This window comes from Neoarius graeffei, chromosome 19, assembly GCF_027579695.1.
Source record: "Neoarius graeffei isolate fNeoGra1 chromosome 19, fNeoGra1.pri, whole genome shotgun sequence".
Lineage (NCBI taxonomy): Eukaryota > Metazoa > Chordata > Actinopteri > Siluriformes > Ariidae > Neoarius > Neoarius graeffei.
In genome coordinates, this window is record NC_083587.1 from 53042295 (window position 1) to 53062587 (window position 20293).

The window sequence follows — 20293 nt, forward strand, 5'->3', positions numbered from 1 at the left end:
TAATCGTGAGCAGCCAAAAGAAGAAGATATACTACAACTACCAAGCTGGTCATGGAATTAAAACTGTTAAGTTATTCAGAGCCCAAAAAAGCAGGAATGGATAGTCTGGAGATATATCAGGCAGAAGAAGAAAAAGAAGAAGTGAGTTTGCAGATTAGGACCTTCTCGATATTTTTGAGACTGGCTATGAAACAGGAGAGGATAAAATGGAACACGATTGAGTTTACAAGGTAAACGTGGCACGCCTTTATGAGCTTGTTACACAACACTGTGTGCATGAAGCTTAAATATGCATGAAGTGGAAAAAAACCTCCAAATAACTATTTTCAAAACCAGTTTTAACCCTTAAAGCTACAGCGTGTGAGATTTTCTTTTATTAAAAACCATGTAGTTTTGTATGAGTGGAGGATAAACACTAAAAATTAACATTCTCGAGCTAGTATGTCATTTACTAGGATGGATACTAGATCAGTATTAAAATAAATCTGACTACGCAGTGACAGGCAACCAATCAGGGACAAGACAATAACAGAATCTTGTGGAATACTTTAATAAAACAAATGGGGAAGTGAGCCCCAAAAAGCATATATAGAGGATATTACACAGTGACATGAAGCTATGAAGTTTATATGTATATATCATGAGTGAGCAAAGCCGAGTGAAATATTTTCAACATGAGAAGATAAACTTCATACCTTCGTGCCACCGTGTAATGTCCTTTATATGATATCAACGCATCCACAAAAAAAACGCAAGTTAATCAAAAGAATTTTAATTTTGAACCAGTTCGCCATTTTGACAACACACGTCCAGTCAGCAGGAAAACACTGGGAGTGACGTCATCAGAGTGAAATATCAGGAATTATTATCCATACACAGAACACTTTTTTGATGGAATAAAAACATGTATTCTATTCCTTTCTAGCGGGTTTCATTCCTTTGGTTTGATAGCATGCAATATTGTTAGCATATCACTTATCCTACATGTATTACATCACTCTATCCAATGGAGAATGAGCGTTGAATATGGTTTATGATATTGCATGGTTGTCATGACAACATGACGTCACATGTTGGAGACGTAAAACTGCCATGCTAGCGAGCGACTATGGCAATTTGTAAACAAATATGGCCGCCAGGTTTGCTTCATTAAATATGGAAGATTTTGAGAGAATTTTGAAAGAGAAAGGAACACCCGAAAGGAATGTGTATGTATAATCTCATCTCATTATCTCTAGCCGCTTTATCCTTCTACAGGGTCGCAGGCAAGCTGGAGCCTATCCCAGCTGACTACGGGCGAAAGGCAGGGTACACCCTGGACAAGTCGCCAGGTCATCACAGGGCTGACACATAGACACAGACAACCATTCACACTCACATTCACACTTACGGTCAATTTAGAGTCACCAGTTAACCTAACCTGCATGTCTTTGGACTGTGGGGGAAACCGGAGCACCCGGAGGAAACCCACGCGGACACGGGGAGAACATGCAAACTCCACACAGAAAGGCCCTCGCCAGCCACGGGGCTCGAACCCGGACCTTCTTATTGTGAGGCGACAGCGCTAACCACTACACCACCGTGCCGCCCTGTATGTATAATAATAATAATAATAATGGCTTTTCTCCATGGTATATCAGATATATTCCATTCAGCTACTCGTCTTCGACTCGTTCCATATCCAGCTGAATGGAATATATCTGATATCCCACTCAACACCAGACAATATTATTTAAATATGTCACTCAGAGCCGTGATGTATTTCATATGCAAAATGCAAGTTTTTCAACACAAGAAGATAAACTTCATATCTTCTAGCCAACATGTGATTTTCTTTTTATGATATAGACACATTCACAAACAAAAACTACCCAAATTTATCAAAACATCCATCCATCTGTAGGTACAGTTCCTTTAAGAACTACAAATCCCATCAACCAACTTCCGCGTTGACCTACGTCACGCCCGGGCGGGATTACCTACGTCACATCCTCCCTGAAGCCATAAGTTACTGAGTCAACTTCCATTCTGTCTCTTTTGGCTCTGTGAACTTCGTCTACAGACATAAAGAGGCACTCTCTCGTCTGGACCATCGTGTCTTCAGGCACAAAGAGACCTTCTGCTGATCAGAACATCCAAGATAAAGATGTCTTTCTTGCAAGTAACAGAGATTTAGCGCGCTTTCATGTTTTCCGCTGGCCACAGTAAAAATACTATTTAAGCGCGCCGTTTAACTCATTTTGAGTTATAACCGGGTTTTTTTATTTGTATTATGAGTAATGTTATGACTGCCGCCCAAAGCAGTTTAATTAAAAGTTAGAAGCGACCGGATTCCTTCTGACTAAATCGCTGTGCATATTGTTTGATCAGAGACTTTTCTTCACGAACGACAAAGCGTCAGACCAAGAATTCTCTGTGCTTCCACGGAATCGACCCACGTGCTTCTGTGAACTCCAGAAGTTTCGGAACATCTCTATAATCTTGCACAGGAGCAAGATACTGGAAAGTAAGACTGGCATTTTGGGCAAACTAGTCTTAGGAATTAGCTTTATGAAGTAGTGTGAATTTAAACTCAGGAACTGTTTAAATGTGCACACTGATTTTGTGTTCTATCATTGTTCTATGTGTCCTCTCAGTTGTTTTTAATAGATAGGTTGCATGCTTTCTCTATTCCTTTCTAACACTTTAATTTCATTATTACACATATTTTGACCTCATCAAGATTTCAGTGGATTTAGTGGTGTTATAAGCTAGTGGAGTTAGCTACCACGGCTAATTCTTTTGTCTCATTAGCAACAGGGCTAATCCTTTTGTCTCCACAAGGTCGGGTGTCACCCTCCCCCCCCCCCTTTGTTCTCCTTAACACCACGAGGTAGAATTCGTTTGCCTTAGCTAGCAATCAAGGCTAGTCCTTTGTTTTAGGCCACGAGGCCACACACACACACACACACACACGCTCTCATATACACACACACACCCACAGATATCATTGACGACCATTTGAATGTATTTCAACTGCTATTACTCATTTTTATCATTGTTATAATAAATTCAATTATTCTGTTAAATTGTGTCTGTTGTTGTACTGATATTTTTGAAGTCACACAATTTCAAAGAACTCGGAAGTGTACATAAGTGCTATTGGCTGTCTATGTAATAGGGTAAGTAATACATTTAGCTGTTTGGTAATTTATTATTAAACACCAAAATTAATGGTATTATTAATGAGACTGATTCAATGAGAATGATTCAATGAGATTGATTCAATGAGAATGATTCAATGGTATGATTCAATGAGACTGATTCAATGGTATGATTCAATGAGACTGATTTAATGAGGTTAATCACTTAAGACCAATTGCACCTACACATCCATCCATCCATTATCTGTAGCCGCTTATCCTGTTCTACAGGGTCGCAGGCAAGCTGGAGCCTATCCCAGCTGACTATGGGCGAGAAGCGGGGTACACCCTGGACAAGTCACCAGGTCATCGCAGGTTTATCAAAACAATTCATCAATTTACTTATGAGTGACATATAGAGATTTATGTCATGGTTTTGGTTCTCTATGTCCCGGATGTAGCCTGTATGAAAAATACGAGTGGTGTATTTCCCAGTGAAACACTCGTGTCTGTGTAATATAGCTGAATATGATACACAGATGAGAACTGTATTAATTATTACGACAGGCTATTTTTAATACTTTCAGAAACAGAAATCAGTTTTCCGGCTCCTGTCTGTGCTTACTGACTCAGTACATTGTTGTTGGGAATCGCAGAAACTGCATTAGGACTTCTTTAGCTAGCTAACTAGCAAGCTAGCAAAACTATGAAAAGTGAAATATATATAAACAAAGTTCTGTTTTCTTTGTATCTATAGCTTTTTGTTTAATTGTCAATGAAAATATGCAACAAATGTGGACAAGAAACTAAAATAAAGAGTGCATCTGGGATATAAACGTAATGTATGTAACATTTTTTATGCACTTGGAATTTTTTAACTTGCACTTATCCATCAGTATTTTGTAGTATATAACACACTTCTTTATGGACTACTTAAATTGTATAATAAATAAACCACACAGAGTGCAATTTTTTCAAAACATATATTACAGTCTGTAAAATGAACAAAAAAATTATTTACAATAATATACAGCACCGCCTACCACCTATATCATACAAATTTGCATATGCGCACACACACACACACACACACACACACACACACACACACACACACACACACACATGTGTACTGTAAGTTAAACCTTTGGTAGATTTTTCACTACACAGGCAATATACTGTAACTGATGCAGAAAAGAAGAAATGATTATCATAACCATAATAAAACATTAACTCTTGCGATTAATGTCATCAAAATACATTAAATAAATTAGTGATGATAATAATGCATTCGTCTGTGTGAAATAACATCCTCCCATAGCAATTGCTTTAGACATTACAGCATGTGAAAGCGTAACCCTGTTGATACAGATTATCACAGAAAATCTGTTTTAATGCTTGGACACAGTTAGCTGCTCTCTTTTATCTACAAAATGATCAAATTTATTAAAATCTACATTTTCAATTCTTACCCTGTAAAGTTCATACTCGATAAATCACATACTATTAAATGCATAGAAGTATTTAGTTTAACTTCACAATAAAATTCACAACAAAAAAGATGCACTTTTATACAGTCATGTTTTTTTTTTGTTCTTTTTTTTTTTTAAGCTACATTATAATGCCAGTCAGCCAGAAAGCTGCATCCCTGAAGCCATTCTTTCTTTTTGGTTTGGTGTCAAAAGCATTTTACAACCGTGCTTCATTGACTGGGTCGGCCTCGGCTGGTGCTTTCCTAAAGAGAGTAAACACATTTATTCACACTGAAATCCAACACGTATACACTATTTTATTTTTACCATTTTACATTTATGGCAATTAGAGTTCATTCTAAATCTACATGACCACATAGTTAAGGATAACAAACATTACATATCCATAAATATACAGTACATTAATGTAATTTAGAAAAGGACATGTCCTTCTGCCATCTCTATCCCTACCCCATCCCTGTAACATCACTAATATTAGGAGTAGGTTCAGTAGCTAATAGGTCAGTATCTTCTATGCTGTGAGTGAGATTGGCCAAAAGTCTGTAAGCTTACACCGATCAACCATAACATGATGACCACTGACTGGTGAAGGGAATAATATTGATTATCTCATTACAGTGGCACCTGTCAAGGGCTGGGATATATTAGGCAGCAAGAGAACAGTCAGTTCTTGACGTGTTGGAAGCAGGAAAAATGGGCAAGCATAAGGATCTGAGCGACTTTGACAAGGGCCAAATTGTTATGTCCAGATGACTGGGTCTGAGCATCTCCAAAATGGTACATCTTGTGGGGTGTTCCCGGTATGCAGTGGTTAGTGCCTACCAAAAGTGGTCCAAGGAAGGACAACCGGTGACATCTTTCTGTTTTAGCCAGCATTAACTTTTGCAACAGTTTGTGCTACAGTAGCTCTTTTGTGGGATTGGAGCATATGGGCTCATCTTCGACACTTATGACCCATGAAGCAACATATGCTGCTTTCAAGGTGTCATCTTTTCCAGGTATATTTCAACAAGACATCACAGCACAGGGATTTAGTAGACACTCTTATCCAGAGTGATGTACAACATACCCAGAGCAGCCTGGGGAGCCGTTGGTGGTTAGGTGCCTTGCTCAAGGGCACTTCAGTCGTTCCTGCTGGTCCAGGGACTCAAACCAATGACCTTTTGATCCCAAAGCTGTTTCTCTAACCATTAGGCCATGGCTTCCCCCATGTAGCACAAACTGCTGAAAAAGTTAATGCTGACACCTTTCGGTTTTAGCCAGTATCAACTTTTTCATGATCAAAGACCCTGTTGCTGGTTCACCGGTTCTCCTTCCTTGGACCACTTTTGGTAGGTACTAACCACTGCATACCAGGAACACCCCACAAGATGTGCCATTTTGGAGATGCTCAGACCCAGTCATCTAGCCGTCACAATCTGGCCCTTGTCAAAGTCACTCAGATCCTTACGCTTGCCCATTTTTCCTGCTTCCAACACATCAACTTCAAGAACTGACTGTTCTCTTGTTCTGGGTTCGAATCCAGCGGCCGGCGGGGGCCTTTCTGTGTGGAGTTTGCATGTTCTCCCCGTGTCTGCCCATATGAAAAAGATGTAGATAAATCTTATAAAATTTGTATGTCCTTTGTCTGAAACTTGTATGTAAAGCATACAACAGTGAAACCAGATATAAAATCCTTAGTAAATTTGAACAAAATGAAACTTGTGTGATTTGCATATTTATCAGAACAATATATGACAGTAATGCAAAAGTGGCCACTTTCAGGAGTAAATCATATTCCTATATGATGCACAATACATGAAACATAAACTGAAGGTGGTGGAAAGTTATATATTTTTTATAAGTTTCTTCTATTTCTTTTCCATATGGGTGCGTGGGTTTCCTCCGGGTGCTCCGGTTTCCCCCACAGTCCAAAGACATGCAGTTAGGTTAATGTGGGGTGGCCTTGGGCTGAAGTGCCCTTGAGCAAGGTACCTAACCCCTGACTGCTCCCCGGGCGCTGTAGTGTGGCTGCCCACTGCTCTGTGTGTGTGTGCACGCATGTGTTCACTGCTTCAGATGGGTTAAATGCAGAGGATGAATTTCACTGTGCTTGAAGTGTGCATGTGACAAATAAAGGTTTCTCTTCTTCTTCTTCTTCTTCTTCTTCTTCTTCTTCTTCTTCTTCTTCTTCTTCTAATATATCCCACCCCTTGACAGGTCCTATTGCAATGAGATAATCAATCAAATTTTATTCACGTCACTTGTCAGTGGTCATCATGTTATGGTTGATCGGTATATAGATATAAAATCCTGACACGCTGAGTAACTGTATGCCATTTTCGTGGACTATTATATCAGTGTATACATATATGTATATCTGAAATGGTCACCTACGCAAATTTAGTAAGAGGCGCTTTGTCACAAGTGATGTCGGACTGCATTCCATTTTCTGTCTTGTTTTGTGACTGTAGTTTTGGAATGCTACCCCTCGGTTTCTCAAGCCCATTCATGGTTCTGAATAAAAGAACAAAAACAGACACAACCGAAGAACTTAGTCACGGTAGGACCATTCACAACAATCACTCATGATGAACTTGTGAACATTGATGGAATGTGAATAACATTAGACAGTTGCATGCTGCTTTATCCAAACTGCATGTCATGACAAATTAATCGATATTGTAACACACTGGGACTCATTTATCAATCTTTTAATAAAGTTGTGTGCAAATGTTTTCGTAAGCCAAACCGAACTAAATGTTCCAGCTGGATTTTCAGCGATGTTGGTTTTCTTTGTATTCTTGTGCATATGTTTTAAAGACCAATCGACCATAAATTACCAAGCATGTTCAAGGCACATTTATATTTAGTAACGCCCACAGAACTCAAATAAAAGGCAAAGAGCTCACAGGGCTGAAAACGACAAAATGACAGCTAAACAGTAAAAGGGCTCCTCCTAAATCTTCCAGTAATGCAGTTGACCCATTGCAGTGGTTTGCCTGCCATAGACACCTGCCAACTCTTCCTCCATTACTTTGGCCCTTATTAAATATCAAGTCTTATTTGGCTTAATTTATGGCTTTGTTTTGGATTGCATTCCTATTAATTAAGTCAATAATATGAAACGACAGAGTTTGATCATTTCCATTACATTTGTTTGTGTGTATAAATAAAAAATCTGTCATTGAACATGACAAAATAATTTGGATATAAAACAGAATAAAGTAACTCAAGACTAATTATATGATTCGAAGTTGATCAGTCGAGGTTTTCCTGAATAGCACATTTCTTTAGTAAAATTTGTTTCTATGAATAATTTTCGAAGAAATGAATTTGTGTCCAGGTTGATAAATGAGATCCCAAATCCATATGAGTATGCTGACATATATTGCAGGCTATCCTTCCAGAATTCAAAGAGAATGAAAGAAAAAGGTCACTTACACAGCAGTGTTGTTAAACACACCCTCCTCCAAACTTTTAGATTCAGGCACGTTGGAACCAAACAGTTTTCGGGCCAAGAAGTTGAGCATGCCACAGTGATTTGTATAGCAACACAAAGCATCAACCCCCACCAACAGCACCAGGAAGACGACCAGCACTATGGCCACGACACCACCTTTACCCAGGCTGAACTGAGCTGCAAGCAAGTTAGGAAAAACACGGGAGAATGAGTAAATAGTCATCATCGGAAAAAAAGCAAAGTATTCAAAGAGCAGAACTTTGTGTTCACACCAACAGTCACATGACAAAAGAAATGACATTTTCCAGCAGAAGTCGTTGAAGTCAAAATCATAATCAAGTTTATAGAGATCTTGCATGTGACGTCACAGCCGATCCAGATTGTGACAGACGCCATTTTGTCGGTCAAACGCCATATTTCCGCCTTCTACTTCTACTTCTGGTTCTACTTCTACCTTTTCTTCTGGAAAACCCTACTATATACAATTCTACTACAACGGCTGCGGCTACAAGCTCTCCCTACCTGTGCACGTTTTTTTATGTTTTTTGTGTGTATTTTTGCGTGTTGTTTGTCTGTATCGGACTTCAATATCCACTACAACCGTATGGACTCACTGGTAGGGTGACCATTCGTCCGGATTTCGTCTGGACAGTCCGGGTTTAGAGCCGTCTGTCCGGACGTCTGTCACGCGTCCTCATTTTTTACATTTTGTCCTCATTTCGGACCCTCAGCCGCCACCGTTGCATCAGTCGTCACAAATCCCCGCCCATTATTTACACTTGCTATTCTGCGATGACATAGCAGCAAAGATAGCCTACAGGGATTTCTCGTATACAAACATTCGCGCTGCGCACGCAGCTGATGGAGCCTCTGCAGCCTCTGATTGTCTGGAAGCTGCTGTCACTCAAAAGCTGCGCTCATGCGATTGATTGATTTTTGCTCCTCCGAGCTGCGCGCGCAGTGCGAATGTTTGTATGGAAAAACCTATGAATGTTGGCACGCATGCTGTTGAACAATACTCATGCCGAAACGAAAGACATCCTTTAAAAATGCTTGGTGCTTAGAGCATCGTTTTGTCGGCAAGAGCCAAAAAGGAGAACACTTCGCCTTCTGCAAGCTCTGTCGCATTGACATTGATGTGGGGAGCAGAGGTAAAGGTGCGATAGACAGACACATGGACACAGACCGCCACAGAGAGAATGCCAGCAGTGCTGGACAGTCATCTTTAGCATCATTTTTTGCCCCAGCTCTACCAACCCCAATCGATGACAAAACCACTGCTGCTGAGCTGACTAAATTGTTCCACACCATTAAACACCATCACTCGTACAGGAGTTTAGACTGCTCTGCAAAAGTTGACAGTAATGTTTAATGATGTTTTATCCAAATTCCTGTGGATAAGGTTATAGGCCAAATGTAAATGACATGGTTGACTGTCATTTTTCATGTTTTTCTTTTTGATATTTTTTTTGGATGAGCATAAATGAACACAACAATGTTTTGTTTTTAGTTTAGTTCCTGTGGATAAGCCAAGGCCAGTATCTCATCTCATCTCATTATCTCTAGCTGCTTTATCCTGTTCTACAGGGTCGCAGGCAAGCTGGAGCCTATCCCAGCTGACTACAGGCGAAAGGCGGGGTACACCCTGGACAAGTCGCCAGGTCATCATAGGGCTGACACATAGACACAGACAACCATTCACACTCACATTCACACCTACGGTCAATTTAGAGTCACCAGTTAACCTAACCTGCATGTCTTTGGACTGTGGGGGAAACCGGAGCACCCGGAGGAAACCCACGTGGACACGGGGAGAACATGCAAACTCCACACAGAAAGGCCCTTGCCGGCCACGGGGCTCGAACCCGGACCTTCTTGCTGTGAGGCGACAGCGCTAACCACTACACCACCGTGCCGCCTAAATAAAATATTTTTATATATTATCTATAATATGTAATATAGTTTATAATCCGAACAAGAAATAACAATGCTACAGGTGTGAAAACAGGGTAAGATTCAACAGCTTATCAGTGAAGAGAGGTTTAGGACTGTGCTGTGATGAACCTTACCTTGTGGGATAGAGAAATATAATTTAGCTGGTTCGGAAAAGCCATTAACGTTAACAGCAATGATTTCGGCCTCATAGTTGGAGTCATACTCAAGATTCTGGAGGTGAATGATACTGGAGTTTGTGTCTGTTTTCTTTTCTCTCCAGGGCTCACCCTCCTTGTTCTGTTGAAATAAGATATAGACGTTCACTTACATTACATGTAGTCTAAGTAAGGAATAAACCTTGACATGGACTGCTCTTATAGGAAAAGAATCAATGATGTGGTGGCGTGATACGGCCCAAAGTTGAATATATCCCTATACCAACAGAAAGTGTTTTATTCCCTTTAACACTTTTAATACCTTTAACAGACTCTAGTTACATTTAATGTTGTGGAAAATCTTTGAAACAACATGAACAGTATGTATATATACACTGCCCAGCCAAAAGAAAAAAGTTGCTTATTCTAATATTTCGTCGGACTGCCTTTAGCTTTGATTATAGCACTGGCTGTAACATTGTTTCAACAACCTTATGCAATGCCACAACATTTATTTCCATCCAGAGTTGCATTAATTTCACTGAGATCTTCTCTTGATGACGAGAGATGAACCACTCTCTGACCAACTGAATCAACCCCAGATCATAACCCTGCCTCCAGAGGCTGGTACAGTGGCCACTATGCATGATGGATGCATCGCTTCATGTGCTTCCCTTCTTACCCTGACACACCCACCACTCAGGAATAGGGTCAATCTGGATTCACTAGACCACATAACCTTTTCTCATTGCTCCAGAGTCCAATCTTTAGGCTCCCGAGCAAATTGAAGCCTTTTCTTCCGATCATCCTCACTAACATGTGTCTGTGAAGATTCTCAATCATCCAGGTCATAGTAAACTGTGGGTGGTAGAAATGGGCAACTGGACTTGCTTGGAGATTCTTGAATCAGATTCAAGAATTCAAGAATCTTCAAGCAAGTCCAGTTGCCCATTTCTACCACCCACAGCTCACTAACATGTGATTTTCTTATGGACACACAGGTCTTTAAACCCAATTCTCTGAGTTCTCGTCATATTGTGAGTGTGGAAATGCTCTTACATTCACTATTAAACATAGCCATGAGTTCTACGGTCAATTTATTTTATGATTCAACTTCACCAAGCGTTTAAGTGATCTCTGATCATGGTCAGTCAAGATTTTTTTCCAACCACATTTCTTATGTGAAGTTGACAGTTCACCACTATCCTCCCAGGTTTTAACCCCTTCAATGCCCTTGGACGAGTCATGTACGTCACAAAATCTTTTACCACTGTGTCTTATGACGGAAGAATGTTTTGGGCACTGACTGTAATTCATATGTGCCACTGTGAAGTAAAAGTAATGTGCCATGTAAGGTACACACTGTAAAAAGAGGTGTTTATGACAAGTAGCGTACATCATAAGGCACAGTGGTAAAAGATTTCATGACGTACGTGACTCGTTCAAAGGCATTGAAGGGGTTAATAATGTGTTGGACAGTTCTTAACCCAATTCTAGTAATTGCAGGAATCTCTTTAGTTGTTTTCTTTGCTTGTTACAGGTCAATATTTTAATACTTTTGAAACACAGTAACACCTTTTCCATGACCACGGGACACATCTTCCGACATGGTTTATAAAGAAATGGGAAGTTACTCACTGTATCACTTAGGGTTAAAAGAAATGTGGCTAGCTGAAACATGTATCAGTGCAATAATTATCTGATCAAAGGCTCTTAAGGATTTGCTTATTTAAATCCAAATAGCAACTTTTTTTGGTTGGGCAGTATATATCTCATCTCATTATCTCTAGCCGCTTTATCCTGTTCTACAGGGTCGCAGGCAAGCTGGAGCCTATCCCAGCTGACTACGGGCGAAAGGCGGGGTACACCCTGGACAAGTCGTCAGGTCATCACAGGACTGACACATAGACACAGACAACCATTCACACTCACATTCACACCTACGGTCAATTTAGAGTCACCAGTTAACCTAACCTGCATGTCTTTGGACTGTGGGGGAAACCGGAGCACCCGGAGGAAACCCACGCGGACACGGGGAGAACATGCAAACTCCGCACAGAAAGGCCCTCACCGGCCATGGGGCTCGAACCCGGACCTTCTTGCTGTGAGGCGACAGCGCTAACCACTACACCACCATACCACTCTCTCTCTCTCTCTCTCTCTCTCTCTCTCTCTCTCTATATATATATATATATATATATATATATATATATATATATATATATATATATATATTGAAAGTTTGTGAACCCTTTAGAATTTTCTATATTTCTGCATAAATATGACCTAAAACAACATCAGATTTTCACACAAGTCCTAAAAGTAGATAAAGAGAACCCAGTTAAACAAATGAGACAAAAATATTATACTTGGTCATTTATTTATTGAGGAAAATGATCCAATATTACATATCTGTGAGTGGCAAAAGTATGTGAACCTCTTGGATTAGCAGTTAGTTTGAAGGTGAAATTAGAGTCAGGTGTTTTCAATCAGTGGGATGACAATCAGGTGTGAGTGGGCACCCTGTTTTATTTAAAGAACAGGGATCTATCAAAGTCTGATCTTCACAACACATGTTTGTGGAAGTGTATCATGGCACGAACAAAGGAGATTTCTGAGGACCTCAGAAAAAGCGCTGTTGATGCTCATCAGGCTGGAAAAGGTTACAAAACCATCTCTAAAGAGTTTGGACTCCACCAATCCACAGTCAGACAGATTGTATACAAATGGAGGAAATTCAAGACCATTGTTACCCTCCCCAGGAGTGGTCGACCAACAAAGATCACTCCAAGAGCAAGGCGTGTAATAGTCGGCAAGGTCACAAAGGACCCCAGGGTAACTTCTAAGCAACTGAAGGCCTCTCTCACATTGGCTAATGTTAAGGTTCATGAGTCCACCATCAGGAGAACACTGAACAACAATGGTGTGCATGGCAGGGTTGTAAAGAGAAGGCCACTGCTCTCCAAAAAGAACATTGCTGCTCGTCTGCAGTTTGCTAAAGATCATGTGGACAAGCCAGAAGGCTATTGGAAAAATGTTTTGTGGATGGATGAGACCAAAATAGAACTTTTTGGTTTAAATGAGAAGAGATATGTTTGCAGAAAGGAAAACACTGCATTCCAGCATAAGAACCTTATCCATCTGTGAAACATGGTGGTGGTAGTATCATGGTTTGGGCCTGTTTTGCTGCATCTGGGCCAAGATGGCTTGCTATCATTGATGGAACAATTAATTCTGAATTATACCAGCGAATTCTAAAGGAAAATGTCAGGACATCTGTACTTGAACTGAATTTCAAGAGAAGGTGGATCATGCAGCAAGACAATGACCTTAAGCACACAAGTCGTTCTACCAAAGAATGGTTAAAGAAGAATAAAGTTAATGTTTTGGAATGGCCAAGTCAAAGTCGACCTTAATCCAATCGAAATGTTGTGGAAGAACCTGAAGCGAGCAGTTCATGTGAGGAAACCCACCAACATCCCAGAGTTGAAGCTGTTCTGTATGGAGGAATGGGCTAAAATTCCTCCAAGCCGGTGTGCAGGACTGATCAACAGTTACCAGAAACGTTTAGTTGCAGTTATTGCTGCACAAGGGGGTCACACCAGATACTGAAAGCAAAGGTTTCACATACTTTTGCCACTCACAGATATGTAATATTGGATCATTTTCCTCAATAAATAAATGACCAAGTATAATATTTTTGTCTCATTTCTTTAACTGGGTTTTAGGACTTGTGTGAAAATCTGATGATGTTTTAGGTCATATTTAAAAACCTTGACAAAAGTCCTAAATAAACCTCTAAACCACTGATTAAAGGTCTGCGCCACTTATTTCATACTAACCATTCGGTAGCGTATGACATAATATTGAATGGGAGAGCCGACATCAGTGATCTGCTTGACTGGAATTGAATAGGAGTTTTTGTCGATCTTGCCATTGTCTACAGACACTTCAGGCATGTCTGGCTCCCCTAAACAGAGAAACAGAAATAGAAAGTTAAAGGAATCTGAATTCTTGGATAAAAACACTTGGATATTTGTCATTCATGACAAATACTAACGTCATTTACATAACTTTTTAAATAAAATTAGCTTTTTAACTAAAGTTTTGCTGAACATTACAGACAAAAAAACTACAGCATTGTTATGTATAATTCCACTTTTGTCTATTCAATTTGTGAAAATGCATACATAAAAATAAAAAATACATTACATTTATACATACATGTGTGTGACTATATATATATATATATATATATATATATCCACATTCACTGGTTATGAGCAATTGCACACTCTGATTGGCTACTCTACTACAAGGCTATCAGCTCATACCTGTATACCATGAACAAAATGGCGGCGCATTTTGCTGAACCAACCGAGGACTCTACTCAAAAACAAAAACCCCAAAATGCAAAATAAAGCAACAAAATATGGAAAGTATTTGATCGTATCTTTTTTATTTTTCAAGAATTATTATGATAGCATTTTTCACAAATTGCGACTGTCATTTCACTGGTTTGTTTCGATTCTTCATCTTGAAGCATTAAAATTTGTTGAATTTTTTTAGACTGGTTCAAAAGCTCAAAGAAGTTTGAAAATTACAGAACTGAAATATCGAAGGAAGAATTAAATAAATGTCTAAAGCTATTTTATACCTCGGCACGCTAGCAAGACAGCACTTTCTACCAATAAAACCCCAACAACAACACTCAAGTCAATTTGTTTGTATAAAGTTTTTATTCATCAAATTGGCAAAAAAGCAAAAATAAAAATGTTCTGTTTCTCAAAATCCAGTGAATGTGGATATAATACAGGTAAAACAATTACTCCACTTAATCTCATCATACATGGCTTATAGCCAACTCGGCACTACGTGCCTCGTCAGCTGTCAGCTCATGTACGACTCGATTTCATGGAATAATGTAGTTAAATAAATAAATAAAAAAATAAATAAAGTCTAGTGCCTCATAGGTCTATTTTATTTTTCTACTGACTCACCCTCTATAATAACATCAATACAGCAATGGTCATGACATCATCAGATGCAGGTCACAATGGCAGGGTGAAAGATAATCAGATGGAGTGTGATGTCAAATAGGAGTCAGGTCAGGAATTGGTTAGAGGAAGGAACAAAAGAATGAACGATGAGAAATGTGTTCATGAAATTAATATCAACCATGACATGACTTTTACATTTAAAATTCAAAAGCAAATGAATGAACATCAAAGGAAAGGAAACATTTGGCAAAATGAAATGGAAATTGTTTCACAGGATTGATAAGTTAGAGAAATTAAGTTACTTATGGATTTAAAAGAAAATGAATGGCTTCATATTACTACACTCAGTTTCATCTACAACACCTCAGGTGTCCATCTAGGAGGAATCTTGAATGTTCTATGTTTAACCGTACAGTAGAGTCTTTCTGTTTTCTGAACTTGAACCCTTTTATGAAGATAAGAACGCTTAATTATAGATAGAACCTTTATTCTAAGAGTGTACTAGGAATCCATTTTCTGCAAAGGTCAAGTGTTAGCAGAATGAGAAGAGAGGCTTTAAGGAGTGTTGTTGGTACTCACGTTTGGCCAGTGTACGAATCTTCTTTTCAGTAGAAAAGGCTCCGAGAAAATGCTTGTTTTTAGCAGCAAAGCGGACAGCATATTCAGTGTATGGAGCCAGAGATTTGACCTCCAGCGGACCTAGGGATTTGAAAAAAAATAATCAGAAAGTGACTTTCAGATTTCAGATGCACAATTAATTTTTGGAGCATGAAATTAAAAATAAATAAATAAAATGCCAAATTGTAAAATTAAACCAAAACCTATTAATGTGATGGAATATTCATGCACCATTATGTTGGCAATATACTATATGTTTGAAATCTTGTCTTTTATATAACTTTTGTATTTTTTTCATGTGTAAACTTGTTTTTGTTGCTCCATATAAATAATGATCAGTGCTAGTGGTCACAAGGTTGCTACCGCAGTAATCCATTAAAAGGAACTAGTTGATCCGTGCTGTTGTACAGTAATTTTGATCGTCCGCCACCGATCAGTTTGGCTGAAACCCATCATTTGCTCTGTCGATAACTGCTTTCATCCATACTGTAACACTGCTGCCTGTTCCAGTTTAATCTCACAATAATTTGTCTGGCTTCTCCTCTTTGACCAGTCTGGCTTGGGTGATCCGAGCAGTAGCTAAAGCTACCACCAGCACATCTCTCCAGATCAACAAAGCACACAAGCTACTCCACCAACAACAAGACAAAGTAAAGTATTTTCTATTACAGGCATTCCAAAAGAAGTCCTGCCTGCTGAAATGGACGATCAGGGTTTTTGGAAAACTCTTGTCATGAATGTCTGAGCTCACTCGATTTAATGATGATCATGTGTAAATTCTCTTAGTTTTATGTTACGTCATATTCAAAAAGGACAACATTCAGGTTTGAAGGTAAGTGTTTGTGTATAAAGGCGGACACTAATGAAAAAGCTGTCTCTGGCCCTTGGACCTCAGTAGCATGAACAACACATTGGTAATTTACATCTCATCTCATTATCTCTAGCCGCTTTATCCTTCTACAGGGTCGCAGGCAAGCTGGAGCCTATCCCAGCTGACTACAGGCGAAAGGCGGGGTACACCCTGGACAAGTCGCCAGGTCATCACAGGGCTGACACATAGACACAGACAACCATTCACACTCACATTCACACCTACGGTCAATTTAGAGTCACCAGTTAACCTAACCTGCATGTCTTTGGACTGTGGGGGAAACTGGAGCACCCGGAGGAAACCCACGCAGACACGGGGAGAACATGCAAACTCCACACAGAAAGGCCCTCGCCGGCCCCGGGGCTCGAACCCAGGACCTTCTTGCTGTGAGGCGACAGCGCTAACCACTACACCACCGTGCCGCCCCTGGTAATTTACATAGTCATTGCAAATCATTTCTGAATACACTTTCACTTTTGCCTCTGAATATGGTCAATAATAATTGTCAGGTATTAGAAACAAAAGATGCTATGATGTCAAGATTCTAAAAATTACCAGAAAAAGGGACTGGAGTCTCATTCCAGTCATCCTTTGATTCTTTTCTCCACTGGATGATATAGTGAGTAATGGGAGAACCCCCATCCAGGACAGGTTTTTGCAGGGTGATGTGGAATGCCGAGGGTCCAGGCGACACAGTAAATGAGGTCGGTACTTCCGGAGAGGCTGAAGGTAAGGACAGAGAAATTACTAATGTCATGAATGAGGAAAAAATTGTGAAATTTGTGTGTGCATGTGGGGGGTTGGAAGAGAACAACTTACACTTAAATGCTATGTTTACAGAGTATAGAAAACTACATATGTACTCTATACCAAAAACACTCCAAATAATTCAAACCTATTGCTTATTCTTGAGAACCAACATGGACAGTGACCACTTAACACAATTCTAGAGTGAAATTTTAAGCAAAACAGAAATTCTTTACAAAACAGTGACTAATAGATATGGAAAGTCAAAATTATTTTGCTTGCTCGTACTCATTAGATTGAAGCTCTGTGTGTTGCTGCCTGCCTCATTGGTGGCTTTGCAGGAATACACACCACCATCAGAAGACACCACATTGTTGATCTGAAGCTGCAATCCAATGGTAGAGGATTTCATTATAAACGCATACATGAAAAGAAAAGAAAAAGAAAAGAAAATAGCTGTAACAGGCAATAAAACTGACAACTACAAACACGACAACAACAAAAACCTTCAATCAGCAATATTAAGTGACACCTACTTTTCTGTGAGCTTAAAAGCTACAATTCTACTAAAATATTAGCACTGGCTGGATGTGATATTAGACGGGAGGGCTGAAATCCACTGTCTGTGAAACCTAAGGGTCATTTCACTCTGTGTAATCATGTCACATGATTGTCACTGATAGGCTACATAGTCTGGGCTAGAAAGAATTCAGCCCCGGTCTCATTTCTTCATTCCATTCTGCATATTTTTTTCTTATGGCCATTACTGTGGCAGTGCTGTTTCATATGGTTACACCAAAAACTAAAACAATCCACCTCGCACATCCACAGCAAATAGTCCAGTGTGGATGTCAAAGATGAAAGCTTATATTCAGAGGTGGACAGTAATGAAGTACATTTACTTGAGTACTGTACTTAAGTACACACTCAAAAAAATAAAACATTGGATTTACTTAACCGAGTTATGGCATCCGGTCCCACGAAACTGTGTTAATTTAGATGTATTGAATACAGTTATGTTTTGAATAACTCAACATAACTGTATTCAATACATCTAAATTAACACAGTTTCGTGGGACCGGTTGCCATAACTCGGTTAAGTAAATCCAATGGGTTTTTTTTTGAGTGCACTTTTTGAGTATCTGTACTTTACTTGAGTATTTTCTTTTTGGAAACTTATGCCTTTAACTTCACTACATTTGAAAGGCAAATATCATACATTTTACTCCACTACATTTCTATCAAGGTCCTCGGTACTCGTTACTGTGAAGCAGCTTTGAAAGTGGATGTTTTTTCTTCTTTTTTTTCTAAAACGTGATGTTTTTTTCGCAGGTGACACTGATACAGCCATAGACTGTATAAAATCAAGTTCAGTGATTTCTCAGCAGCATTATTTGAACATGATTAGTTGATGGCAGAACGGAAGGAAACGGTTCTTCTGGGGAATGCACGCATTCATGGCCATACCTAGAACCCATGTTTCAGTTTTCTGAAGGGATTAAAGATTCGTTTCGTTTGAAATGTTTGCTTTGTTTGCCAAAAACGAACCACATCACGGCCTACAAAAACTTGCCATCCAACCTGCGGAAGCATATTGAGGTATAAACGTTTTATTCCAAGAGAAAGCTTGTAACAAAGTTGTCTGTGCTTTTAGAGCTAGCGATAACATTGCAATAGCTATGCAGTCTGGTTAGTCAAATGACTTTCTATGGATTTGCCCGCCAAGTTGCCATCGCTTTGTCCACGGCTAACATTAACACATAGCTAGTTAACTTGGACACTGTTAGTTAGCATGTAAAAACAGAGTTATGCTAAGATGAATAACGTTAACTTATCTGAAGTCCTTTCAGAAATATGTTTTAGCATAATCTTGCCAAATAAACAGAATGTAGAAATCTTTCTTTTCTAGTAGCGTTAGCTACCCAATATGATTTTGAGTATGAAAAGAGTTTGCTAGCATGTCAGCTGGAGTTTCACTGACTAGCTAGCTTAATGTTAAACCACCATGATGGCACAACATGCGTTCATTTTGTGAATTCACATTTCTGTCTTTGGTAACGGCGTTAGGTTTTGTAAGCGTTGTGGCAATAATACAACGATGTGTTGACAGAAAATGTACTTTTAATACTTAAGTATTTTTAAAAGCAAGTACTTCAGTACTTTAACTTAAGTAAAACTTAGACTGTACAACTTTCACTTGTATCGGAGTAACATTTGACCAATGGGATCTGTACTTTGACTGATGTAATGAAGTTGGGTACTTTGTCCATCTCTGCTTATACTGATGTCTTTTAAATTTGAAAGGAAGGTCTAGCCCTTTTATACCAGTCGTATATTTTAAAATTATAGTAAAATAATGAATATGATCTAATATAGAAACAGGCCATTTCAAATTTCTGACACTTTAAGTTTTAACTGGAAATTGTACATTCTTTAGATTTATTAAGGAGATAGCATGTGGGTAAAGTAAAATACCCAATTTCTAGTCAAAATGTTATCCTTTTTTTTTTTTTTTTAACAAACATCCCACTCCAATATATGAACAAATAATCTCATGCCTATTACCATGCCACCTTCCTTGCTTGTGTTCAGCCACTGGATGGTGGGTGGAGGATGTCCAGTGGCATTGCAGAAGACAGATGCTGATTCCCCAAGATTCAGAACCAACTCACTCTGGCTCAGGGTCACCGATGGACGTTCTGAAGAAGTTAACAGAAGGGAAAGTGTAATACTACACCAAATAAAGACCTTCTATACAACTGTCCAACTTTCTGGCAATCAACACATACAGTACTGTACAAAAGTCTTAGGCACATGTAAAGAAATGCTGGAGACCAAAATGGCTTAAAAATAATGAAATGAAATGTTTCAACATTAAAGGAACAGTCCACCGTACTTCCATAATGAAAT

General features: G+C 39.2%; 1 protein-coding gene across 1 annotated transcript in view; it reads right to left on the bottom strand.

Moving 5' to 3' along the window:
- Positions 1 to 4067: 4067 nt before the first annotated feature.
- Positions 4068 to 20293, bottom strand: part of ncam3 (neural cell adhesion molecule 3) — a 28126-nt gene continuing 11900 nt past the window's right edge. Inside the window, exons 8-17 of the mRNA XM_060900281.1 lie at positions 19949 to 20082; positions 17672 to 17768; positions 17192 to 17359; positions 15727 to 15846; positions 15148 to 15150; positions 13990 to 14117; positions 10127 to 10289; positions 8039 to 8234; positions 6992 to 7111; positions 4068 to 4857 (exon numbers count right to left, since the gene is read on the bottom strand). Coding sequence (XP_060756264.1) covers positions 4812 to 4857; positions 6992 to 7111; positions 8039 to 8234; positions 10127 to 10289; positions 13990 to 14117; positions 15148 to 15150; positions 15727 to 15846; positions 17192 to 17359; positions 17672 to 17768; positions 19949 to 20082 — 1175 coding nt within the window. The 3' untranslated portion in view covers positions 4068 to 4811. The remainder of the gene's footprint in view (positions 4858 to 6991; positions 7112 to 8038; positions 8235 to 10126; positions 10290 to 13989; positions 14118 to 15147; positions 15151 to 15726; positions 15847 to 17191; positions 17360 to 17671; positions 17769 to 19948; positions 20083 to 20293) is intronic.